This window comes from Bos taurus, chromosome 3, assembly GCF_002263795.3.
Source record: "Bos taurus isolate L1 Dominette 01449 registration number 42190680 breed Hereford chromosome 3, ARS-UCD2.0, whole genome shotgun sequence".
Taxonomy (NCBI): Eukaryota; Metazoa; Chordata; class Mammalia; order Artiodactyla; family Bovidae; genus Bos; species Bos taurus.
Genome location: NC_037330.1, coordinates 100177314 through 100204486, shown reverse-complemented (window position 1 = coordinate 100204486; position 27173 = coordinate 100177314). Strand labels below are relative to the sequence as shown.

Genomic DNA, 27173 nt, shown 5'->3' with positions numbered 1-27173 from the left:
TGTTATATATTCTGTGGGTTGGGACAAATGTATAATGACATATATATGTCATTATAATACACAGAATATTTTCACTGCCCCAAAAATCCTCTGTGATCTACCTGTTCATCTCCCCCTCCCCCAGTCTCTGGCAATCATTGATCTTTTTACTGTGTCCATAGTTCTGCCTTTTCTAGAACATCATATAGTTGTAATCATACAGTATGTGGCCTTTTCAGATTGATTTCTTTCACTTAGTAACATGCATTCAACTTTCCTTCATGCCCTTTCATGGCTCAATAGCTCATTTCTTTTTAGTGCTGAATAATATTCCATTGTCTGGCTATACTGCAGTTTATTTATCTGTTTACCTACTGAAGCACATTTTGATTGTTTCTAGGTTTTAGCCATTATTAATAAAGCTGCTCTAAACATCTATGTGGAGGTTTTTATGTGGATATAAGTTTTCAGCTCCTTCAGGTAAATATGAAGGAGTGCAATTGCTGGGTTAAATAAGAGTATTTTAGCTTTTTAAAAAAATCACTTATTTTTTAATTGAAGGATAATTACTTTGCAATATTATATTGTCTTCTGCTATACATCAACAGGGATCAGCCATAGGTATACATATGTCCCCTCCCTCTTGAACCTCCCACCCCATCCCACTCCTGTAGGTTGTCACAGAGCCCTGGTTTGAGTTCCCTGAGTCATACAGCAAATTCCCATTGGCTATCTATTTTACCTATGGTAGTGTATATGTTTCCATGTCACTGTCTCCATTTGTTCCACCCTCTCCTTCCTCCCTCCACCCTGTGACCATATGCCTGTTCTCTATATCTGTGTATCCATTGCTGCCCTGTAATGGGTTCATCAGCACCAGCTTTCTAGATTCCATATATATGTGTTAATATCTGATACTTGTTTTTCTCTTTCTGACCTACTTCACTCTGTATAATAGGCTCTAGGTTCATCTACCTCATCAGAATGGACTCAAATTCATTCCTTTTTATGGCTGAGTAATATTCCATTGTTTATATGTACCACAGCTTCTGTATCCATTCATCTGTTGATGGGCATCTAGGTTGCTTCTGTGTCCTAGCTGTTGTAAATAGTACTGCAGTTAACACTGGGGAACATGTGTCTTTTTCAGTTTTGGTTTCCTCAGGGTATATACCTAGTAGTGGGATTGCTGGGCATATGGTAGTTTAATTCCTAGTTTTTAAGCAACCTCTGTACTATCTTCTGTAGTGGCTGTATCAATTTATATTCCTATCAACCTTGCAAGAGGATTCCCTTTTCTCCACACCCTTTCCAGCATTTATTGTTTGTAGATTTTTTGATGATGGCCATTCTGATAGGTTTGAGGTGATACTTCAGTGTAGTTTTTGACTTGCATTTCTCTAATAATGAGCGATGTTTAGCATCTTTTCATGTATTTATTATCCATTTGTATGTCTTCTTTGGAGAAATGTCTGTTTAGGTCTTTTGCCCACTTTTTAATTAGGTTGTGTGTTTCTCTGGTATTGAGTTTGAATGAGCAGTTTTTATATTTTGGAAATTAATCCTTTGTCAGTTGTTTCATTGCTATTATCTCCTCTCATTCTGAGGGTTGTCTTTTCACCTTGTTTATAGTTTCCTTTGCTGTACAAAAGCTTTTAAGTTTAATTAGGTCCCACTTGTTTATTTTTGTTTTTATTTTCATTTCTCTAGGAGGTGGGTCATAGAGGATCTTGCTATGGTTTATGTCATACAGTGTTCTGCCTGTGTTTTCCTCTAAGAGTTTTATGGTTTCTGATCCTACATTTAGGTCTTTAATCTACTTTGTGTTTATCTTTGTATATAGTATCAGTTCAGTTCAGTCACTCAGTTGTGTCCGACTTTTTGTGACCCCATGAGTTGCAGCACACCAGGCCTCCCTGTCCATCACCAACTCCCAGAGTTCACTCAAACTCATGTCCATCGAGTCAGTGATACCATCTAGCCATCATCCTCTGTCGTCCCCTCTCCTCCTGCCCCCAATCCCTCCCAGCATCAGAGTCTTTTCCAATGAGTCAACTCTTCTCATGAGGTGGCCAAAGTACTGGAGTTTCAGCTTTAGCATCATTCCTTCCAAAGAACACCCAGGACTGATCCTCTTTAGAGTGGACTGGTTGGATCTTGTTGCAGTCCAAGGGACTCTCAAGAGTCTTCTCCAACACCACAGTTCAAAAGCATCAATTCTTCAGCACTCAGCTTTCTTCACAGTCCAACTCTCACATCCATTCGTGACTACTGGAAAAACCATAGCCTTGACTAGACGGACCTTTGTTGGCAAAGTAATGTCTCTGCTTTTGAATATGCTATCTAGGTTGGTCATAACTTTCCTTCCAAGGAGTAAGCGTCTTTTAATTTCATGTATAGTGTTAGGACGGAGAAGGCAATGGCACCCCACTCCAGTACTCTTGCCTGGAAAATCCCATGGATGGAGGAGCCTGGTAAGCTGCAGTCCATGGGGTCGCGAAGAGTAGGACATGACTGAGTGACTTCACTTTCGCTTTTCACTTTATGCATTGGAGAAGGAAATGGCAACCCACTCCAGTGTTCTTGCCTGGAGAATCCCAGGGACCGGGGAGCCTGGTGGGCTGCCGTCTCTGGGGTCGCACAGAGTTGAACATGACTGAAGCGACTTAGCAGCAGCAGCAGCAGTGTTAGAAAGTGTTCTAATTTCATTCTTCTACACATAGCTGTCCAGTTCTCCCAGCACCATGTATTGAAGAGACCGTCTTTCCCCATTGTATATTCTTGCCTCCTTTGTCAAAGATAAGGTGCCCATAGGTGCATACGCTTGTCTCTGGGCTTTCTGTCTTGTTCCATTGGTCTGTATTTCTGTTTTTGTGCCGGTACCATACTGTTTTGATGACTGCAGCCTTGTTGTATTGTGAAGTCAGGAAGGTTGATTCCTCCAGCTCCATTGTTCTTTCTCAAGATTGCTTGGAATATTCAGTGTCTTTTGTGTTTCCATATGAATTGAAAAAGTTTTGCTTATAGTTCTGTGAAAAATGCCATTGGTAATTTGATAGGGATTGCATTGAATCTGTAGATTGCATTTGGTAGTATAGTCATTTTCACAATATTGATTCTTCCAACCCAGGAACATGGAATATCTCTCCATTTGTTTATGTCATCTTTGATTTCTTTCATCAGTGTCTTAGTTGTTGCATGTGGAATCTTTGATTTTTGTTGTGACATGCAGGATCTTTAGTTGCAGCATGAGCGCTCTTAGTTGCAGGATGTGGGATATAGTTCCCTGACCAAGGGTCGAATCTGGGTCCCCTGCATTGGGAGCATGGAGTCTTAGCCACTGGACCACCAGGGTATGACTATGTTTAGTTTTATAAGGAACTGCCAAACTGTCTTCCAAAGTGGCTGTACCAGTTTGCATTCCCACCAGCAATGAATGAGATTTCCTGTTGCTCCATATCCTCACCAGCATTTGGTGTTGTCAGTGTTCCAGATTTTAGCCATTCATATAGGTGTGTAGTGATGTTGTTGTTCAGTTGCTAAGTCATGTCCTATTCTTTGTGACCCCATGAACTGCAGCATGCCAGGCTTCTCTGTCCTTCACTATCTCCCAGATTTTGCTCAAATTCATGTCCATTGAATTGGTGACGCTATCTAACCATTTCATCCTCTGTTGCTGCCTTCTTCTTTTGCCTTCAATCCTCCCCAGCATCAGGATCTTTTCCAGTGAGTTGGCTCTTTGAGTCAGGTGGCCAAAGTATTGGCGCTTCAGCATCTGCTCTTCCAATGGATATTCAGGGTTGATATCCTTTAGGATTGACTGGTTTGATGTCCTTGTAGTCCACAGGACTCTCACAAGTCTTCTCCAGCACCACAATTCGAAAACATAAATTCTTTGACACTCAGCCTTCTTTATGGTCCATCTCTCACATCCGTACATGACTAACAGAAAAGCCTTGTGCCGGGGTCCAGCCCTGGTGGATCCAGGGAATTCGAAGCGGGGACGGCGTCGGCAAGGATCAAGAAACAATTGCTTAATTAAATGTTAATTAAGGATATAAAGAGTGGTTAAATAAGGATAGCTCAGTGAGGAAATTCAGTGGAGAAAAGAGGCTGAATAATTCAGCCAGAAGGTGAGAGAAAGAACGACATGGGGAGACCAAGTTTTGGTGAACAAGGCCCGCACTTTATTTTCCAAAGTAGTTTTTATACCTTAAGTTATGCATAGAGGATAATGGGGGAAGGTGTAGAGTCATGCAGTAAGCCAGGCTTTCTTCCTGCAAACTTATCATATGCAAAAGTTTAGGTGATTTGCATCATCTTCTGGCCCGGAGGCCTGTTAACATTTTAAGACTCTTTCTTCAGAAAACTTATTTTTCTCTAAAGGTGATTAGTCAGGCGCCACCCTCCAAAAGCATTAGATAAAGTTGCATTCCTATAGGGCAAGGGTGTGGTGGGCTATAACAAGAAAAAGAATTAACTCAAGGGTCCAAGGTTACAAACATTAAAGCTACTACTTACACCAATTATGTCAATCAATACACTGCCAGGGACACAGCAGGTAAGGGATATGGAGACTTAGCAGCAAACATTGGCCCAACAAGTGACAAACCCTTCACCAATACAATTTATAATCAATCTTTTAACTGCTCAAAGGAATCTGTATTTAGGCAGTTTAGAACATCTCATGCCTCTCACAGTTGGGAGGCTCTGAGCAATCACATGTGGCCGGAAAAACCTATTCAGGCAGGCTAGAGGATTTCCATAGGAGTTTGTAGGTTGAAACACTATCACACCCAGGAACTTTATTAACTGGAGCCGTAAGTTAACTCCTTTTTTCAGAGAGAGGTAGTGGGGGACAGCCCCCCGTAAAGTCGGAGGTGTAGGTGAGAGCACAAAGCAGAAAGTAGGCAGACTCTGGTTTTGGGGGTAGATGCTCGAGAATTTTCAGGGGGACTCCTGAGGCTCGATCCCGCCTTTGCGTATGCCGAGCCTCCTTCCTCTGACCTTTGCCATGGGCGGAGCTCCTGCTCCTGGCATCCATGTTATTGTTCATTCGCCAAGTTGTGTCTGACTCTATGTGACCCCGTGGACTGCAGCATGCCAGGCTTCTCTGCCCCTTACCATCTCCCAGAATTTGCTGAAGTTCATGTCCGTTGCATTGATTTTGCCATCCAACCATCTCATCCTCTGTTGCTATCTTCTGCTTTTAATCCTTCCTAGCATCAGGGTCTTTTCCAGTGAGTTGGCTCTTTGTATCAAGTGGCCAGAATATTGGAGTTTCAGCTTCAGCATCAGTCTTTCCATTGAGTATTCAGAGTTGATTTCCTTTAAGATTGACTGGTTTGTTCTCCTTGCTGTCCAAGGGACTCTCAAGAGTCTTCTTCAGTACCACAGTTCAAAACCATCAATTCTTCAGCCCTCTGCCTTCTCTATGGTCCAGCTCCCACAGCTGTACATGACTACTGGAAAAACCATAGCTTTGACTATATGGACCATAGCTTTGACTATATGGACCTTTGTTGACAAAGTGGTATCTTTGCTTTTTAACACACTAGGTTTGTGTAGGTTTTTCATAGCTTTTCTTCCAAGGAGCAAGTGTCTTTTAGGCTGTGTCTTTATGCAGTCACCATCTGCAGTGATTTTAGAGCCCAAGCAGGGGAAATCTGTCACTGTTTCCATTGTTTCCCCGTCTGTTTGCCAGGAAGTGATAGGACTGGCTGCCATGATCTTAGTTTTTTCAATGTTGATTTTAAGCCAGCCTTTTTACTTTCCTCTTTCACCCTTGTCAAGAGGCATTTTAGTTCCTCTTCATTTTTTGCCATTAAGGTGGTGGTGTCTGCATACGGGAGGTTAATATTTCTCCCAGCAGTCTTGATTCCAGCTTGTGATTCATCCAGCCTGGCATTTTATACAATGTATTCTGCATAGAAGTTAAACAAATAGGGTGACAGTATACACCCTTGTCATACTCCTTTCCCAATTTTGAACCAGTCACTTGTTCCATGTGAGGTTCTAATTGTTGCTTCTTGATGCACACAGGTTTCTCAGGAGAGAGGTAAGGTAGTTTGGTTTTCCCATCCTGTTTTTTTTTTTTTTTTTTTTTTAAGAATTTTCCAATTTGTTGTGATCCACAAGGCAATGGCACCCCACTCCAGTACTCTTGCCTGGAAAATCCCATGGATGGAGGAGCCTGGTATGCTGCAGTCCATGGCGTCGCTAAGAGTCAGACACGACTGAGCGACTTCACTTTCACTTTTCACTTTCATGCATTGGAGAAGGAAATGGCAACCCACTCCAGTGTTCTTGCCTGGAGAATCCCAGGGACGGGGGAGCCTGGTGGGCTGCTGTCTCTGGGGTCGCACAGAGTCGGACACGACTGAAGTGACTTAGCAGCAGCAGCACACAGTCAAAGGCTTTTGCATTGTCAGTGAAGCAAAAGTAGATGCTTTTCTGGAATTCCCTTGCTTTCTCTATGATCCAATGTATGTTGGCAATTTGTTCTTCTACATTTTCTAAACCTTGTACTTCTGGAAGTTCTTGGTTCACATACTGCTAAAGCCTAGCTTGATGGATTTTGAGCATAAACTTTACTAGCATGCAAAATAAGCACAATTGTTCAGTAGTTTGACAGTTCACTATCTCAATATTATTTTGATTTGCATTTTCCTGATGACATATGATATGGAGCATCTTTTTATATGAAAAAACCTTAAGCTTTTAAATGTATTTTCCTATTTAGCCTTGGAATAACTTTTACGAGATAGGTAAAATAGATGTTTTTATCTCGGGTGTGCAGATAAGAAAATTTAGATTTAGAAAGGTTTAATGACTGACCAGGATTTATGAGCAGAGTAAGTAGTAGAATTGTGTTAAAATATTTTTTTGACTCAGCCTTGAGTTCTTCATACCATGCAGAAATAATCTTGTTAGGATCATCAAACTGTTTTTACTATTCTTCACATTCATATGAGAACAACACATATCATCTGTGTCAAAATTTATAGAATAAAATACTTTAGTATACCTTGTTTTATTTGACCTTTATAAGCATGAAATCTAGCCCTTGTTGTTTTTTAGTTGCTAAGTTGTGTCCAGCTCTTTTGTAACCCCTTGGACTGTAAGCCCTCCAAGCTCCTCTATCCTTGGGATTTCCAGGCAAAAATACTGGAGTGGGTTACCATTTCCTTCTCCATAGGATCTTTGCAACCCAGGGAACAAATCCACATCTCCTGCATTGGCAAGGCGGATTCTTTACCATTGAGCCACTAGGGAAGCTCATCTAGTCCTTAGAGGTAGGTAAAATTCCAGGCACAAGTTATATGTTATTGAAAATATGAACCTAATTTTCATAAATTCAAATTTTGTGCTCTTTTCCATGTTTCTTAATATTATTGCGTAATGTAAATATTCTGCCATTGGAACCTGTTCTCAGGATGAGGACATCTGAATTTAATAAAAAAAGAGGAGTGAAAAATTTAGAGTTTGATAGGCATACCATATCTCCATATACACTCATTTCCCCCTTGGTTCTTGACCTCAGGATACACCCACACTCAAGTGTGAATAAGTGGAGCTAAAACACCATTATGCCCAGAGCAGTAGTAATGGTACATTTGCTATACAGGAAGGGAAAATTTTTGTGCATCCCAGCAGAATGCTTGCTGCCAGAGGAAAAACCTTGTTTTTGGGAATAATGGTCCTTTTAAGGCCACTTAATAAATGGTATAAAAGTGGATTTCCTTGGTAGGTAATGGCTTCCACTCTTTCCCGTCCTGAAAACTTAAAGAAAAAAACAATAAAAATCAGTCAGCGGAATAGCTACCATCCTGAAGACAGTCAGTAAATAAGTGATAGCAGAGCATATCCTTTTTCCAGTAAAGCCTCTTTTGCTGACATAATTGCATTTGACAGTTTCCATCAATATAACTCCAATGAGCAAGACCCTATGTGAGCCTTATAATGATGATAGTAATAATAAAACAGTAAGTAGCATTCACTTACATTACTGATTATTGATTATTCATCAAATGTTCATTTGGTACCTACTAAACCAGGTTTGTGCTGGGTACTAGTAATATAATTGTGAGCAAAACTGATCTCTCCTTCTCCAGCTAACAATCAGTCTAATAGAAAACAGACAAGCAACTAATTGCAGTAAAGAGTTGGAATTAAATAGAGGTAGGCTGAGGAACAGAGAATGCAATGGCAACCCACTCCAGTACTCTTGCCTGGAAAATCCCATGGATGGAGGAGCCTGGTGGGCTACAGTCCATGGGGTCACTAAGAGTCGGACACGACTGAGCGACTTTACTTTCACTTTTCACTTTCATGCATTGGAGAAGGAAATGGCAACCCACTCCAGTGTTCTTGCCTGGAGAATCCCGGAGACGGGGGAGCCTGGTGGGCTGCCATCTATGGGGTCGCACAGAGTTGGACACGACTGAAGAGACTTAGCAGCAGCAGCAGGCTGAGGAAACTGTGTGTAGGAAAATCTTCTCAGAAGAAATGAGGTTTAAGCTAAGGTCCAAGAATGTATAAAAAGACCAAAGGAACAATCAGAGAGAACTATAGCTGTGAAGCCTTAAAGGTGTGTGTGAGAGCGAGTATGGCATGTTTAACAGATAAAAACTCCAACAAGCCTGAGAATTGTGCAAATAATGATAGAAAGGAAGATAATAGCAGCTAAGTAGTGCCCTCTGTGCACTTTAGACTAAAGGACTTTAGACTTTATCCATTGAAGAGTTTTAAGAAGAGAAATCACCTAGTTATTTCTGCATTTTAAAAAGATCTTTCTGACTGCAGTATTTGTTTTGTTAAATTCATACACTATCACTTAGAAAATAGATACTTATTATATGATATTTGCATTAATAGGGCATTAGGAATCAAGGGGAACAGAACTAAAGTGAAGTCATTTGGGAGGGTGTTACAGGATGATGCTGGCTTGGACTAGTGGACATAACTGTGGAAGTAAAGTGAAACTGACAGACTAAAGATAAATATTTTGGAGGTAGAATTGGCAAGGCTCAGTGAATAATTGGATGTGTAGGGTCAGAGAAAGTGAAGAAGCAGGAATACCTCTGGGTTTTATGGTACCATTACTGAAATGAAAAACAGAAAAAGGGCAAGACTGAATAGAAAGGTAAGTTGAGCTATAGTTGTAAAACTATATACAACTGTATAGTTGGAGAGAGGTCTGGGATGAAGATACAAATCTGTAAAATATGTGTAGAGAGGAGTGTTTCCAGGGAGAGCTTTAAGGACCATCAACATCTAAGCATCTTAAATATTGAAGAAAGAGGCTGCAAATGATAAGAGGCAAAACAGGGGAATGTAGTTTAATGGATATAAAAATCATTCAAGACAGAAGAATGAATGATACTGTTAGATGCTACTGAGCAGTCAAGTCTGGAAAAGAAGTGAAGAGTGAAAAAGAAAAAGGGAGCTTTCTTGGTGACTCATGTGGTAAAGAATCTGCCTGCAATGGAGGTAGACCCGAATTCAACCCCTGGGTCCAGAACATCCCCTGGAGAAGGGAATGGCTACCCACCCCAGTATTCTAGCCTGGAGAATTCCATGGAAAGAGGAGCAAAATGATGAAGGAAGAGGCTGCAAATGATAAGAGGTAAAACAGGGGAATGTAGTTTCATGGATAGAAAAGTCATTTAAGACAGAAGAATGAAAGATACCGTCAGATGCTGCTGAATAGTCAAGCACAGAAAAGAAAAGGTACATTAAAAATGTGGTGAAGGTTTTACGTGAAGACACTGGTAACCTGGCAAGAATGGCTTAAATGGGGTGGTAAGGAGGGTGAGGGAAAAATAGGGTGTTAGGGTCTTGGGATATCTGCATTGTGTTGAAGAAAATAGGAGGCGATATGTTGGAGACAGTGAATGTAGATAATTCATTCAAGAAATGTGACTGTGAAGGAGGAAAAAACATTTATAAGGCTAAGTTGTTAAAGAGAGGTATACAGTGATTAAGGGAAATTTTTTTCTTATATCATGGTGGGATAAACTTGAATGTGTTCAGAATGCGATAATCAAAAGGTCATGAAGGATACAGAGTCCAGAGATAACTACTAGTAGGTTCGAGGAGGCTGAATGGAATAGGTTTCACCAGAGGTTGTAATGTATTGTCAGTTATTACTTCGTGCTTTCTAAGAGTAAATGATGAGTCAGAGAATTTATGGTTATTTGCCTAAATGAGTGCTTTCTTGCCTTAGCCAAATTTCCTGATTAGGCAGCTTTCCTCCTCAGCCTGCTGTGAATATTCCCTGGGAAAGGGAGGTTAAGGAAATCATTGTTCCTTGGACTGCTTTTATCTGATTGGAGACCTTACCTTGTTTCACTTTGCCTTAGGCCTGTCTTTATGGACAGCTCGGCACCTGAAGTACTGATCTGGAGCCCTGGGCATCCATCCTGCAAATGTAGGCTTTTGTATAGGTGCAAGGATTGGTGAGGATTGGAGAAGGGATGGATTTCCATGGATTCATTTCCTTGTCTAAAAGTGATTCAGAGAGGGGCACATAGGCATTTCATAGAATTTTTGTTTATTGTTTGTCATTCTATCATAGCTCAGTCATGTCCGAATCTTGGTGACCCCATGGACTGAATCCCACCAGGCTCCTCTGTCCATGGGATTTCCCAGGCAAGAATATTGGAGTGGGTTGCCATTTCCTTCTCCAAGGGATCCTCCTGACCCAGGGTTCGAACCTGCATCTCTGGTGTCTTCTACATTGGCGGGCAGATTCTTTACCACTGAGCCACCAGGGAAACTTGTTTATTGTTATTGCCCCCAAATATATTAATAAATCAACCCCGTGTCACCTATTTAAACTATTCAAAAAGCCAGAGCTGTCATGTAGATTCAAAGAATGATATTCCCAATTTTACATATATTGTTTCAGAAAATAGAAAGAGGACACTCTCCTAGCACATTTTATGAGGATAGAATAACCATGATGCCCAAACCAACAAGACAACTTGAGAAGAAAAAGTACATAGCCCAGTTTTATTTATTAATGTAGAGGCAAAAAGTCCTAAATAAAAGCCTCCAGACCCTGGATGGTTTTATTAGTGAAATAATACCAGTCTTAGACAAACTTGTTCAGAAAATAGAGGAGAGGCAGGAACACTTTGCACTTGGTTTTAGGAGCCTGGCATAATTGTGATACCAAAATCTGACAAAGGCATTATCGTAAAAGAAAACTGGAGGCCATTATCCCTTATGAACATAGGTGTAAAAACCAGTAGTAAAATATTAGCAAAGATAATCTTATGGCATATTTGACAAAGTTCAGTTTAACCTAGATATGTAAGGTTAGTATTACCCCAAATACTAACCAAATTAGTATTTGGGGTAATACTAATTTGGGGATAATCAAATATTACCCCCACATCAATTCAAAACGGATCATGAACTTAAGCATAAAGGCTAAAACCATAAAGTATTTGGAAATAAAATGTAGGAAAATATTTTTTGTGTCCTTGGCACGGACAAAATTTTCTTAGACAAGATACTAAGAGCACTAACTTTTAAAAAAGAAAACTGGCAAGTTGACCTTCATCAAAATTAAACTTTTGCTCATAAAGGTACCACTTAAAGGAATTTCCTGACGGTCTATTGGTTAGGACACTACGTCTCCACTGCAGAGGGCATGAGTTCAATCCCTGGTCAGGAAATTAAGATCCTGCCAACTGCATGCTCCCCACCCACCAAGGGGAAAAAAAAAACAAACACCAATTGATAACTCCAGTAGGCCAGCCACAGGCTGGGAGAAAATATTTATCAAAGTATCTAACAAAGGACTTATATCTAGAACATATGAGGACCTCTTCTACTCAGTAGTAAAAAGATAAACAGTTCACTTATAAAGGGGGCAAAATATTTTATACAAGAATATGTACTGATGACTAATAAGCACGTGACATGGTTGACATTCATCCGGAAAATGTCAGTTGAACCCACAGTGAGATACCAATACACACTCACAAGAATGGTTAAAATTTAAAATACTGATATCATGTAAGTGGCATGAATGTAGAGCAATTATGTTATTAGTGAGGGTAATCTATATTAGCTAGAATGTGAAGCAATAGAAACTCCATACATTGTTAATACAAGTATAACATAGTATTAATACAATCACTTTAGAAAAAGATCTAGTAGTTTCTTATAAACTAAACATACACCAATCCTATAACCCAGCAATCACACTTTTATTTACTCAAGATAAATGAGATACATGCCTGTTGTGAAAGACTTGTACAGGAGTGTTAGTAGCTAAAACCTGAATAGCATCCAAATGTCCATTAGTAGGAGAAAGGATAAATAAAATATGTTCTATTAGTATGATTGGATTTGCTACTGTTACATGCAGGAACATGGATGTATTTCTGAACACTATGCTGAATGAAATAAGCCTTATATAAAAGGGTTCATACTTGTATAATTCCATTCATATGAAGCTCTGGAAAAAAAATCTATGGTGAAAATATAGGAATTGTATTTGCTTGGGGTGAGGGAATAGTGGTTTATTGGGGATTTACTAAGAAAATATATGATAAAACTTTCTGGAGTGATGGAAATGTTCTGTACTTTGGTAGGGATTTAGGTTACCTGAGTGTGTACAGTTATCATACTTATTGATTGATACACCTAAGATTTGTGCAGTTTAGTGTTTGTAAGTTTACCTTATGGAAAAAAACCCAACATCGTGAAACAGTTGTAAACAAATACTGGATTATAGTTCATGATATACATGCTGAAGTATGTGCTAATGTCTATAGTCTACTTTAAGATGCATTAAAAAAAAAGGAAAAGAAAAAAACACAGGTGGGTAGATGGCTAAATATGTGACAAAGAAAATAATCACAAAGTTTTAACAGTTGTACAGTTTGGATTGTGGGTGTGTATGTGGATGTTCACTATACAAATTTTGAGAATTTTTATCTCCCTCCATATGTAAAAATAAGTTCCAAGTATATTCACAGACTTAGTGTGAAAAGTAAACCTATAATCTTTTAGAAGAAAATATAAGTAAATGTATTCATGGCTCTGTGTGTCAGGGATATATTTCTTATATGTAAAAACATAACATAAAGGAGAATGATAAAATAGATGGTATAAAAATGAAATTCTTTGACTCTATTAAAAAATAAAAAGATTAAGAGGACATTTTCAATAAATATAATAAAGAGATCAAACCAGTCATTCCTAAAGGAAAGCAACCTTGAATATTAATTGGTAGGACTAATGCTGAAACTCCAATACTTTGGCTACCTGATGTGAAGAGCCAGCTCATTGGAAAAGAGCCTGATGTTGGGAAAGATTGAAGGCAAAAGGAGAAGAGGATGAGATAGTTAGATAGCATCACTGAATCAGTGGACATGAATTTGAGTAAACTCCAGGAGATAGTGAAGGACAGAGAAGCCTGGAGTGCTGCAGTCGCAGAGAGTCAGACACGTCTTAGCTACTGAACAACAGTCCACAAATAATTAGTATCCAGAATATGTCAGGTGAATGCCTATAACCTGATAAGAAAAAAAATCTAATAGAAAAATCAGCCAAGGATATAGACTTGGCCCTGTGTCTTGGTGGGTCCCCCAACCATAGATACAGATGGCTGACTATAATGTGTGGTGTCATTTTATCTAAGGGACTTGAACATCTGTAGGTTTTGGTTATCTGCTGGGAGTTCTGGAACCAATTCTCCACTGATACCAAGTGAACACTGTAAGTGGGTAATTCACAGTTGAGGAAACCCTAATGACCTAACCATATAAAACATTTTTTAGCTTCACTAGTAATTATGGGAAATGCAAGTTAAAACCATATATGATATGATCACAGCCATTAGATTAAACAAAATTAAACAGTCTAACAAATACCAGGTATTGGAGAGTATGTGAAATCGTTTGTTCGACAAATACTTTTTGAGCATCTCTTGTACTACTTGCCAGTCACTGTCCTAAGTCATTGAGATGCATTAGTAAATAAAACAGACAAGATCCCTGTGCTCATGGAGCTTAGATTCTAGTGGGTAAAGACAGAAAATGAACAATAAACATAATAAACAAGTACGTTAGAAGTGATAGGTGTATTGAAGATGTGTAGGTTATAAAAGTAGAGTGGAGTAGGAGGGTGAGGGGGGTGGGAAACAAGTTGTAATATATAGAGCTGTCAGGGTAGTAGGCTTCATTAAGAACTCAGGTGAAAATTGAGCCAAGAGATTTGAAGGTCATAGGGGTTAGCCAGGGAAGAGGAGCATTTTAGGCAGAGTGTACAGGTAAGCACAAGGCTTTAGGCAGAAGAATACTTGATGTGTCTGACAAACAATAGAGTCCAGTGTGGCTGGATCAAGGTGTGCAAGTGGACTGGAGAGAGAAGGTCAGAGAGATACTGGGGAGGGGAGGTGGGTTATCTAGCTAGGTCTTGACTTTTATTCATGAATGAAATGGGGAGCCATTCCAGGGTTTTGAGCAGGAGTGTTGTGATCTTACTGACCTTTAAAAGGATCATTGTTATGTTGAGACTAGACTGTGGAGGGGTAAGGTAAGGATAGAAGCAGGAATGGGATACCAATTGGGAGACAGTTGTGAGGCTGGGGAGAGGACCATCAGTCCTTAGATCACAATAGCAAAACCCAAGAGATTCTGTAACCCATTTAACAGTAAAACATGACCTCATTTGAGCTCTTCTGGTGACAAACCTGAATTGAGATTCTAGAGTTTTATCATATTTATTGTGGTCCTCATACATTTAACTGGAGAAATGTTGATTTGTGTGATGTGTTTTGTTGGTGACCTAGTCTTTGTTGAGGGTGTTTTATATTATACGTGTGTGTATATATATGAGTGTGTATATGCTATCACCTGTTCCCAATTCTGATTTCTGAAACATGATTAAATCCAAGGTTTTTCTTTAAGACAGTGTAAGCATTTGTCTTTGGAGACAGAGAAAAATCATTGTATTCTGACTGTATTTTAAATTTAAAGCACTTAAGAATTGCTGTTGGATGGGATGTGGTGTATGTTAAAAACAGAGGAGTCCAGATGCTCAGGGTTTTGGTCTGAACAGCAGAAGAAAAGAATTACCATCATCTGAGATATGAACAGGCTGTAGTTGGAGCCCGTTTTGGTGGAGAGGACATGTTCAGTTTTGGACATGTTGGAGTTGAGATGTTGAGAAGGCAATTGATTATTATAAGTGTCGGGAGTTTGGGAGATAGGTTTGGAAAGGAGAACTCTTAGAAAGTGTTGGTTCAGTTCAGTTCAGTTCAGTCACTCAGTCGTGTCTGACTCTTTGCAACCCTGTGGACTGCAGCACGCCACGCTTCCCTGTCCATCAACTCCCGGAGCCTACTCAAACTCATGTCCGTCACGTTGGTGATGCCATCCAACCATCTCATCCTCTGTCATCCCCTTCTCCTCCTGCCTTCTATATTCCCCAGCATCAGGGTCTTTTCCAGTGAGTTGGTTCTTCGCATCAGGTGTCCAAAAGTATTGGAGTTTCAGCTTCAGCATCAGTCCTTCCAACGAATATTCAGGACTGATTTCCTTTAGGATGGACTGGTTGGATCTCCTTGCAGTCCAAGGGACTCTCAAGAGTTTTCTGCAACACCACAGCTCAAAAGCATCATTTCTTCGGTGCTCAGTTTTCTTTATAGTCCAACTCTCAAATCCATACATGACCACTGGAAAAACCATAGGTTTGACTAGATGGACCTTTGTTGGTAAAGTAATGTCTCTGCTTTTTAATATGCTGTCTAGGTTGGTCAGAGCTTTTCTTCCAAGGAGCAAGCATCTTTTAATTTCATGGCTGCAGTCACCATCTGCCGTGATTTTAGAGCCCCCCAAAATAAGTCTGTCACTGTTTCCATTGTTTCCCCATCCATTTGCCATGAAGTGATGGGACCAGATGCCATGATCTTAGTTTTCTGAATGTTGAGTTTTAAGCCAACTTTTTCACTTTCCTCTTTCACTTTCATCAAGAGGCTCTTTAGTTCTTTGCTTTCTGTCATGAGGGTGGTGTCATCTCCATATCTGAGGTTATTGATATTTCTTCAGACAGTCTTGATTCCAGCTTGTGCTTAATCCAGCCCAGCGTTCCTCATGATGTACTCTGCATGTAAGTTAAATAAGCAGGGTGACAATGTACAGCCTTGACATACTCCTTTCCCAATTTGGAACCAGTCTGTTGTTCCATGTCCAGTTTTAACTGTTGTTTCTTGATCTGCATACAGATATCACAGGAGGCAGGTAAGGTGGTCTGGTATTCCCATCTCTTTAAGAATTTTCCACAGATTGTTGTGATCCACACAGTCCAAGGCTTTGTCATAGTCAATAAAGCAAAAGATGTTTTTCTGGAACTCTGTTGCTTTTTTGATGATCTGGCGGATGTTGGCCATTTGATCTCTGGTTCCTCTGCCTTTTCTAAATCCAGCTTGAACATTTGGATTGGAGGGGAAGGTAAATTGGTATCATCATTTTGGGAACAATTTCTGACTCAGTTCATGCCACAGCTAAGTGTATACTACCAAGAAACTTTTTATACATGTGGATGACAAAACAAGTATAGTATGTTTATAGGAGCGTTTTCTTTTTGGAGAAGAAAAACATGGAAAGAAAATTAAGTTTCCATTTACTGGAGAATCAATAAATAAATATTATAAAAATTTATAGATTGGACCACTGTACTATAGCTATATGAACTAAAGTGAAATATATTCACATGGGTGAGTCTCCTAATTATAGTGTAGATTGATGTGCGGTGATGAATATATGCAGTGTTGTAAGTATATAATTTAAAAATATATAAAACAATGCTAGTAATTAAGGATATAGATAATAAAGACATATATGGAAAAGATAAACAAAAAATTAAGATAGTTGTTAAGTGGGACTAGTGGGAGGTGGGACTTGATAAATTTGGAAAGCATGTCACAGCGGCCCAACTTCTATTGTAGGGGTTATTTCTCATGCCAGCGGTGTGTATCATCAATCTCTATTGTAGTATTTTCTATAATTTATTTGTTTAAAATATTTTATAATTAAAAAAACCTTCCATTTCATTCCTCTCATACCCAGTACTAACACAAATCCTTCACAATCTATCAGCAGTTGATGGCTGGCCCAGTGAGTACCTGAAACCTACACTGGCCTGTTGGTTCCATCTAGTGGTGAAAGTGCTGCAGGTGTTCTGTGAAACATCTTCAGCAAGGAAGAATGAGGAGATGATAGTTAGCCAGACTGCTTAAATTTTATTATTTCACTAAAATTTAAGAGACAAAGGAAAATGTTATTTTTTAGAGCTAGTGAGTTTTTGCCATTATTAAAATGATGCTATAAATCTTCTAGGACATAGAGCACAGACTTTTAGGACTGAGATGGGTTCTTCTTTCTCTCTAAGTTGTGTTTGTGTTTTGTTTTTCAGAAGGAGCTGAGCCTTCCAAGAAGAGGCAGCTTGTAAGTAGATGATTATGATTGCGATTATGATCTCCTGGTTAGGAATCCCTCCTAGGGACTGTTTTCAGTATCACTCAGAGAACTCTTATTCATGAGTATATTTTTCTGTGGACTCTTTTCTGGGCCAGTGAAACCAGTGGACCAGCCAACTTCTCTCACTAGGTCAGCTCTTCCACTCTCCCTCATCACTCCCTACCTCAAATCCTCTCCTTTATGTCAATTTTTGTCTAACATTTGAGGGGAAGCCGCCAATTAAATACCCATCACAGTCTTATGCTTGTGTTCTGGAGTTTACTGAGTTTAGTAATCATGCTTTTTGCGAATGTTAAAATTGAAGCTCTTAACATCTGCATCTGTCCCATAAATGGTACTAGGGAGAGGTCAACAAGTTGAGGCAAACAAAGGCTAAGTTTGGGATCACGGTTGGAATAAGGCTGTTGTTTACCTGTTTGTTCCATTCTGGCTTCAGGGCCCAGGGAAATTCATTAATGATCCTTGTCCCAGGATTTTAATTTCTAATATTTTCTTGGCCTGCTTTTTCCCTCAAGAATTCTTTTGGAGGTAGTACTGCAAATTTGGCTAATCAGGATCGTTTAGAATGCTTATTATGCAGATTAAAAACAAACATTTAAATGATAAAAAGCAGTTAGAATGCCGATTCTGAACTTATTTAAATTAAAATCTCCATGTTGAGGCCCAAGAGCCTATATTTTTTCGCCCCTGCACCCACACCCACCGTGATTTTGCTGAGAAACCAAATTTGAGAAACAGTAAGGAAATAGGGCTATGTTAAAACAATGGCTTTGAAATTTTTCCTTACAGAAATACATGAGGCATAATTATGGAGGAGGACACAACAGTATTCATATATATTTATTAAGTATACTTTATACATCGTATGCATTTAAAAATGTGTGAAACACATGGTTTTTCTGTTACTGTCTTTCTGGGATTTTGCTTTGTAAAAATGCTCTAATGATTAAATTATCCTCTGAGATTCTTACAAAGTCCTTTTGGCTACTTTATGAAAGCTCACTGTTATTTGATATAAAGAGACTTATGAGTCAGAAAACTCCTAGGGGTCAGTCTTGGCTATGTCACTTAATTAACTTTGTACTGTAGAGGAATCGCTTCATCTCAGTTGCTTTATCTATAGAATGAACATTTTGATACCTGTTTTTCTTCTTTTTTAATAGTTATTAGAAAGACAATATGTGTGATAGTGCTTCATTTTTTAGTTTTAGTTTAAGTGTATGTTACTTTAAATTTGGATATATTTTATTATTTAAGAGTCACCTTTCTGTCTGTATTTCTAGCAGTGAATCTCAGTTCTAGGTTCTCAGGTGTGCTGAGTCTTCTAAAAACTGGGCAGGAGTGCTGCCAGGACTCTTAACGGACCCACTTAATGATGCACTGAGTGGGTATATATAATTGAAAGAGAGTGACTTTTCAGCATCACATTCAGCAAATACTTGTACTTGGTGACTTTCCTATTATTTCCGGCATTTTTTTATTCTTTAGGTTCCTTTTTTTGGAAGTTCTCTGAGCTTTGCCTTTGCTTCAGGTTAGGTGAAATCAGTCACTTCTTTCAGGAATGTATACCTCTAATGAATAGTTTGCAGAGAAGGAAGCATATCCTGTGAAAGTGATTTTTGTTTGAAACTGGAGGAAATTTTAGACCAATTTAGCTTTAGAGACATTTCTTGGTTATTTTAGTGGTATCTAAAGTTAGGCTTATACTGCTGCTGCTGCTAAGTCACGTCAGTTGTGTCCAACTCTGTGCGACCACATAGACTGTGGCCCACCAGGCTCCCGTCCCTGGGATTCTCCAGGCAAGCATCCTGGAGTGGGTTGCCATTTCCTTCTCCTAATTACCTTTAAGTATTGCCATGCCGATTGTCTTGTAGGATCTTAGTTCCCTGACCAGAGATTGAACTCGGGCTCTGACAGAGAAAGTACTGAGTCCTAACCATTAGATCGCCATGGAAATTATCCAGAAATACTTTTTAATACACTAACTCACATTTAAACAGTGGTTCATTCAATAAATTCATACTAATACCTGCTGTTTGTTGGGCACTGCTCTTAAGTTCTGAGGTTATAAGCTTCAATTAGATACATTTTTCTATTTTGGGAACTTAGAGTTAAGTTAACCAGAACAATAATTTAATTAAAAAAAATCATTAGTATTAGAGGAGTATAAAGAATTTTACTCTGGAAGGAATCTTAGAAACATGGATGCTAATCTATACTTTGCCACTAACAAGTTATATATGGTTTTAACAGGAACTATCATTTCTAGGCTTGAAATTCTTCACTTGTAAATGAAATGACTGCTTTATCTGAACTCTGTGCTTAGTCATCTTCCCAGATAATGGTAGCTCCATGGTACCTCTTCTGCAGAGAGCTGGGCATGTCTTTGTATAGTGTGTGCAGTAGATGGCAGAAGATGACTTAGCATCTTCAATAGAGAAATCAGGAAAGTAAGGGTACCTTACTTTTTATATGTGGTATTGGTAAGGGTCTGATTTCAGTCCTTTGTTGTCCCAGCACCGTTATTGAGTAGTTGTCTTAGGTTTTAACAAGGTCACTGGTTTCTCAGACTGTAGGGAGAACAGGAGTGAAAGCTGGAAAGTAAGTGAGGATACCATTACAAAATTCAGTCAAGATGATGACTACTTAGCCAGGGTGGTAGCAGCTTAGATGGTGAGAAGTGAATGGATTCTGGATGTATAAAAGGAGAACTGTCAATATTTGCTGATAGTTAATTTTGGTATATGAGAAAAAGAGAGAGATTGAGGTTGATGGTGAGGTTTTAAGGCTGAGTAGGTAGATGCATATGGTTGCCATTTACTTTACAAAATCGAGAATATTGTGAGTGGAGCAGGGATTTTTTGTTGTTATTGTTGCTCTTGGGATGGGCAGGATGGCGATTTTTGGAGGAATCGCAGCTTTGGTGCTTGCTTGACATTCAAGAAAGAGTGTTGATAAAGAGATTGCATATGTGAATCCTGGGGATCAAGGATGAGATATGATCTGGAATTATACAGTTAGGGATTGAAAGCATATATTAATAGATGATGATTTAAGTTATGGGATTGAATGAGATAAACTACTGAAATGCTACTTAAGTGTAGTCAACTGACAGGTGATGATCAATGAACTGCTTTAGTACAGAAGTTTAAACAATTTGACATTGTTGTGACCTTCAAGCATTTGATCATTTTTCTGTTGTTTTATATTTGTTGTGTTGTGCGATGATTTATAAATGGATGGAAATTTCACTTGGTCCTTCATCACAGCTAGTTTGAGAAGCACTGACCTGTTGAGTTAGTGAATCTAGTCATAAAAGAGATCTAAGGACTGAGCCCTGGGCCTCTTCAGCATTTACTTATTAGGAGACAAGAATATGTCAGTCAAGAAGCCTGAGAAAGGACATCCAAGTTGCAATAAGGTTGCAATAAAACCAAGAGAGAGTGGTGTTTCCAAAGCCAGAAGAAAGTGTCAAGGCTATGTAAAATGACAACTAAGAATTGATTTTTGAGTTTAGTAATAGGGAAGACCCAATTGGTGACCTTGGCAAATGACATTGATCAGAGGTGGGTCCAAAGCTTGATTTGAATGGATTCAAGACCGAATAGGAGACAATATTACCTCTGTACTATTTGTATTTAAAAAAATGTCTAATTTCAATCTAATGTGTGAGGAAGCAATCAGAAAAGCTCAAATTGAGGTGATAATCTGTAAAACTGCTGGCCTGAACTCTTCAAAAATGTTGAAGTTGTAAAAGACCACAAACACTAAGAATATGTTCTAGATTGTTGGAGAAAAGAGGCCTGGTGAATAAATGTAGTTCTTGATTGGTTTTTGGTTGGATCCTGGATTTTTTAAAATAGTTGAAGGATATTATTGGAACAATTAAGGAAATTTGAATGTGGACTTTTCTTTTGATGAAAAGGTGCCAATGTTAAACTTTGTTAGTGTGACAATCTTGTGGTTGTTCCTTGTTCTTACAGCAAGGACATTAATTGTGGAAGTATTTGAGAGAGGAATTATTATGATGTTTATAGCTAATTTTCAAATGATTCAGTTAATTAACACAAAGTGTGTGTGTGTATGTGTTAGAGCAAGAGAGGGAGTGAATAAGAGGAAAAGAGAATAGAGGAAAAAAAGCAATGAAGCAATATGTTAACAGTTGTTAAAGGTAAGTGAAGCACATACAGAGTTTCATTTAATTATTCTTATTTCTTTTCTGATATTTTGGGGAGGAGGTTCAGTTCAGTTCAGTCGCTCAGTTGTGTCCGATTCTGCCACTCCATGAATCGCAGCATGCCAGGCTTCCCTGTCCATCACCAACTCCCGGAGTTCACTGAGACTCACGTCCATCGAGTCAGTGATGCCATCCAGCCATCTCATCCTCTGTTGTCCCCTTCTCCTCCTGCCCCCAATCCCTCCCAGCATCAGAGTCTTTTCCAATGAGTCAACTCTTCGCATAAGGTGGCCAAAATACTGGAGTTTCAGCTTTAGCATCATTCCTTCATACTATTATTTCAAAGTGATTTGTTGAAAAGAGGATTTTAGAAAGTAGGCGATACCTGGAAAGGTAATGGCATTGAGCATTTTTCTCTCTTTTCAAAGTATAAATAGGAGATATATCTTGTTTGTATGTCAGTGAAATTATCCAGTAACCAAGGAGATGTTGCTGCAGGAGTGGAGAGAACAACTGCTGGAATATTCTTAATTAAGCAAAAATGGAGGCCATCTAAGTACATGTGGAAGTACTGGCCTTAGACAGGGATGTTGACAATTTGTCCCCAGCAGCCTCAAATACCTCATTTTATTTGTAAAAGATTATACATATAAAATGTATGGCATAGAACCTTCAATTTAGCACTCAACTATTTGTTATTGTTAAAGTGTTTACTGCAATGCCTGTTTAATTAGTAGACTTTGAAAAAGTGGTTGTTGTTTGTTACTGTTTTTATTATTAGCAGGCTATAATTACCTGTTAAAAACTGTAAATTCTTTAGAAAAACAAATTAGTAAGATCCTAAACCAAGTTAAACGAGCAGTAGGGTGCTTTAGAAAAGTGACAGGCTATTCATGGTTGGTTTTGGTCACATTGGGAAGAGAGCAGCTAAATCCCAAGATGGGGAATGAGAACATCCAGGCTTGCAATGATACAGACTTTGTTGGGACAAGGTGGTTATGAAAGTTCTTTTGGCCTGGCTTATATCATTTATCTTAGCTGTAGCTTCCTGAAGTAAAATTGTTTTCATTTTAGAAAACTACTTCATATTTAAACCCATTGGTGTATTATTAATATTTTTAATTGCATTAAAAAAATGTAGTCTAGAATATCAGACCTAGAAGAGCTGATAACTTTGTTGATAGTGTACATATCTGTGGGGAAATGATTGAAAGAAAACGAAGTTCTAAAGTGATTTCTATTTGTTTACCCAAGCCATAGGAATATTGTGTTTTGCTTTTTTCTCAGTTGAAACAGCTCTGAATGACTTCCCTTGCCTGGGTCTGTGGCAGAACCCCCTCTTAGCAGTGCCTATCAAATAGAATTTTTTTTGTTTGTGAATCAGCACCAATATCTAGGCCCTATTCTTAGGAGCTCAGTGTCAGTGGTGTTCTAGTCTTTAGTTACCCAGAAAGTTAAGCTTTTCTAATACATAATACAACTTAAGGTAATTGTCCTTTTATTTCTTGAAACGTTTTTATTTCTTTGAGGCTGTGAGCAGTCAGTAGAGATAAAGAACAAACTGTAGGAGCAAAAGGTAGCTACAGCACCTGTCATAGTGTGTGTGTGGCTCTTGGTAGCCTTTATTAAACTTGAGTCCTTGAGGATAGTTACCTTTGCAGTGTTGACTTGCTCATTTGATCAGTGGACTAGGACATCAGATATTGGATGAAAGTGGGAGAGTCAATTCTTAGGTAGGTTGATAAGAAGTCTTCGGTCTCTGAGGAGGAGAAAGGAGTCTGGGGCTCTTGAGGAAGAGATAGGGTTCTGAAGTTCTCAAGAAGGAGAAAAGGACAACGTTTTTTCTTTAAGCCCAGAGCTGATGATTGCACAACAAAACAACTCATCTTGCTCAAGGACATGTTTTCTCTTAAACTCTGTTCAGTTCAGTTCAATTCAGTCACTCAGTTGTGTCCGACTCTTTGGGACCCCATGGACTGCCGCACACCAGGCTTCCCTGTCCATCACCAACTCCCAGAGCTTGCTCAAACTCATGTCCACCAAGTTGGTGATGCTGTCCAACCATCTCATCCTCTGTCATCCCCTTCTCCTCCTCCCTTCTATCTTTCCCAGCATCAGGGTCTTTTCCAGTCAGTTCTTCTCATCAGGTGGCCAAAGTATTGGAATTTCAGCTTAAGCATGTCATTCCAATGAATATTCAGGACTGATTTCTTTTAGGATGGACTGGTTGGATCTCCTTGCAATCCAAGGGACTCTCAAGAGTCTTCTCCAACACCACAGTTCAAAAGGATCAGTTCTTTGGCTCTCAGCTTTCTTTATAGTCCACCTCTCACATCCATACGTGACTACTGGAAAAACCATAGCTTTGACTAGACAGACCTTTGTTGGCAAAGTAATGTCTATAGGTTTGTCATAGCTTTTCTTCCAAGGACCAAGCTAGAGTGCAATTGTGTGGTGGTTTGAACATTCTTTGGCATTGCCTTTCTTTGGGACTGGAATGAAAACTGACCTTTTCCAGTCCTGTGGCCACTGCTGTGTTTTCCAAAATTGCTGGCATATTGAGTGCAGCACTTTCACAGCATCATCTTTTAGGATTTGAAATAACTCAACTGGAGTCCCATTACCTCCACTAGCTTTGTTCATAGTGATGCTTCCTAAGGCCCACTTGACTTCGCATTCCAGGATATCTAGCTCTAGGAGAGTGATCACACCATCGTGGTTATCTGGATCGTGAAGATCTTTTTGGATAGTTTTCTGTGTATTCTTGCAACTTCTTAATATCTTCTGCTTCTGTTAGGTCCATACCATTTCTGTCCTTTATCGTGCCCATCTTCGTATGAAATGTTTCCTTCGTATCTCTAATTTTCTTGAAGGGATTTCTAGTCTTTCCCATTCTGTTGTTTTCCTCTATTTCTTTGTATTGACAGTGAGGATTTTTTTTAAATCCTTGTTATTCTTTGGAACTTTTGAAAGTGACAAGTAGATTCAAGGGATTAGATCTGACAGACCGAGTGCCTGAAGAACTATGAAAAGAGGTTTGAGACATTGTATAGGAAGCAGTGATCAAGAAAAGTGACCATCAAGTAATGACCATCCCCAAGAAAAAGAAATGCAAAAAGACAAAATGGTTGTCCAAGGAGGCCTTACAAATAGCTGAGAAAAGAAGAGAAGTGAAAGGCAAAGGAGAAAAGGAAGAACCTTGCTATTCTTTGGAACTCTGCGTTCAGATGGGTAAATCTTTCCTTTTTTTCTATTGTTAGTTCTAATCCTGCTATCTTAAAATGTATATTGTGGGAGCGGGTCTGGTAAGACCTTTACAACCTTGAGACATTCTTTTGATTTACTGTAATAACCAATTGAAAAAGTATATAGCTCTCTTGCTAAGACTAGCGAGGGGGGCACACTCTGTCCTCCTTCTGATGATTATGTCAGAAGCTTTCTCTGTCCCTTTTTATGCTTTAATAAAACTCCGATTATGTCAGAAGCTTTCTCTGTCCCTTTTTATGCTTTAATAAAACTCCGCTACACAAAAGCTCTTGAGTGATCAAGCCTGGTCCCTGGTCCTGAAGCTAAATCTTCTTCAGAGATTCCGAATCCGACATCATTCACCATAAGCTGTCAAAAGTAAATGCCATGTGTCTGCAATGGTAGTCAGTGAGCAGGGAAGACTTCCTGGGGCTCAAGGATTGGATGTATCAAACTTTAGCCCTGTGAAAGTGACATGTGAAACAGTATCATGTACTTTCCCACTCTGATGCAACTTGATGGTATTTGTCTAGATGAATGCTTCAGGAGAATGTGCTAAAAAGAGGTACCACCTGCTACACATTGTAAATCCTTTGTGTGTGTCAATAGTGCCTGATATAAGGCTTTAGTTTCTCTGTGGACTTTGCAAGTCAGGAAATTTTGATACCTGTAAGAACTTTGAAGGCCAGAGTGATAGCTTTGTGTTACATTTAATAGTCTATTTTTTAAAATTGGGCTTATACAGAAAATGGTCTTACATAGGTTCTCTACCTCCCAGTGGGAAGGCAGGGATTGACAGAGATTGGAAGGAATGGAGCAATAGTTACTACTAATTTCCCAGCAGGAACTATTTTGTTGTTAAAAAATGAACATGGTTTGTCAATGAGCCATAAGTGTGTAGACACAAGACCTGAAAATGGAAAATTTGTGAGAACCTGTATGTTACTGTTATGTTGAAAGTAGTTGTCATTCTGATCATTTGCACATTTATATCTCTTGACCTTGCAACTACTTTAATGTATTTGAATATCTCAAAGTCAGCTCAGTATTAGCATTTATAAAACTGAGGTCATTGTCTTTCTCAGAAACCTACTCCTCTCTTATTTTCTAGCTTACTAAATGGTACCACTTCCTCAAGATCGAAAACTTGGTTATCCTTGTTACCTTTCTCTGCCTCATTCCAGCTCCTTGATATTGTACTATACCTCTAAATAGTGCCAATTCCCTCTCCTTTCTACAAGCACTTGTATGCCTATATAGTCCAAGCTGTTGTAATCTGTTGGCTCTGCTACTCCTATAACTTCTAACTAGTCTTTGTCTAGCATTGCTTACCCTCCAGTACACGCACCCATCATAAAAAAGCCAGAAGAAGCTTTTTAAAGTACAGATTTGATTATTTGATGTTTATTTAAATTCATTTAGTGTGTATTTGTATTACTCTTAGGAGTAATAGTCTTAGGATCACATCTGAAACTCTTGACGTGGCCCATGAAACTGTCTGTGCAATCTGGTTCCTATTTTATCTCTGTATTTTGCACAGCGTGTTCTCTGTACCTGGAATGATCTTTTCTTTATCTATACCTCCTGCTTAGTCTCAGCTTACATCTCACTTCCTTATGAAAGGCTTTTCTGATCTCATCCATACCTTGCTGTCCCTAGGCTAAGTTGGGTTTTCCATGATGTACTTTGATTAAACCCTCTACTTTTCCTTCATAGTTCTCATAAAAATTTGTAGATGAAGGATTATTTGTCTTTCATCTCTCAATGGATTGTCTATTAGTCTGGTTGGGTTGCCATAACAAAATACCATAGGCTGAGGGCTTAAACAACAGAAATTTATTTTCTCATAGTTTGGAAGATAGATGTCCAGGATCACAGTGCCGGCCTGGTTGGTTTCTAAAGAGAACTGTCTTCCTGGCTTGCTGATAAAAAGCCATTTTCTTACTGTTCTCACTGTATCCTCACATGGCCTTTCCTCTATGTGTGTATGTGTATAAGGGTGGGGAGTGTAGAGAAAGGGAAAGATCAAGGATCTAGTTCTTCCTCTTCTTATAAGATCTCCAGGCCTATTAGATTAGGCCCCTCCCCGCCCCCGCCACTCTTATGAACTCATTTAACTGTGATTACCTCCTGAAGATCCTGTCTCCAAATACAGTCAGTCATTGGGGAATTAGAGCTTCAAAATAGGAATTTTGGGTGGGGGACACAATTCAGATCATAGCAGATGGTAAGCTCCATGAAGTCAAGATCACGTTTATGTGACCTAG

At 39.1% G+C, this 27173-nt stretch overlaps 1 protein-coding gene across 6 annotated transcripts in view; it reads left to right on the top strand.

The window, feature by feature from the left end:
- The window catches only part of MAST2 (microtubule associated serine/threonine kinase 2), a 207067-nt gene that overhangs the window by 73864 nt on the left and 106030 nt on the right, over positions 1-27173 (top strand). For all 6 annotated transcript variants that reach the window (XM_005204882.4, XM_003585907.5, XM_005204881.4 and 3 more), the window contains one exon: positions 17419-17450. In XM_005204882.4, the coding sequence (XP_005204939.2) occupies positions 17419-17450 (32 nt within the window). The remainder of the gene's footprint in view (positions 1-17418; positions 17451-27173) is intronic.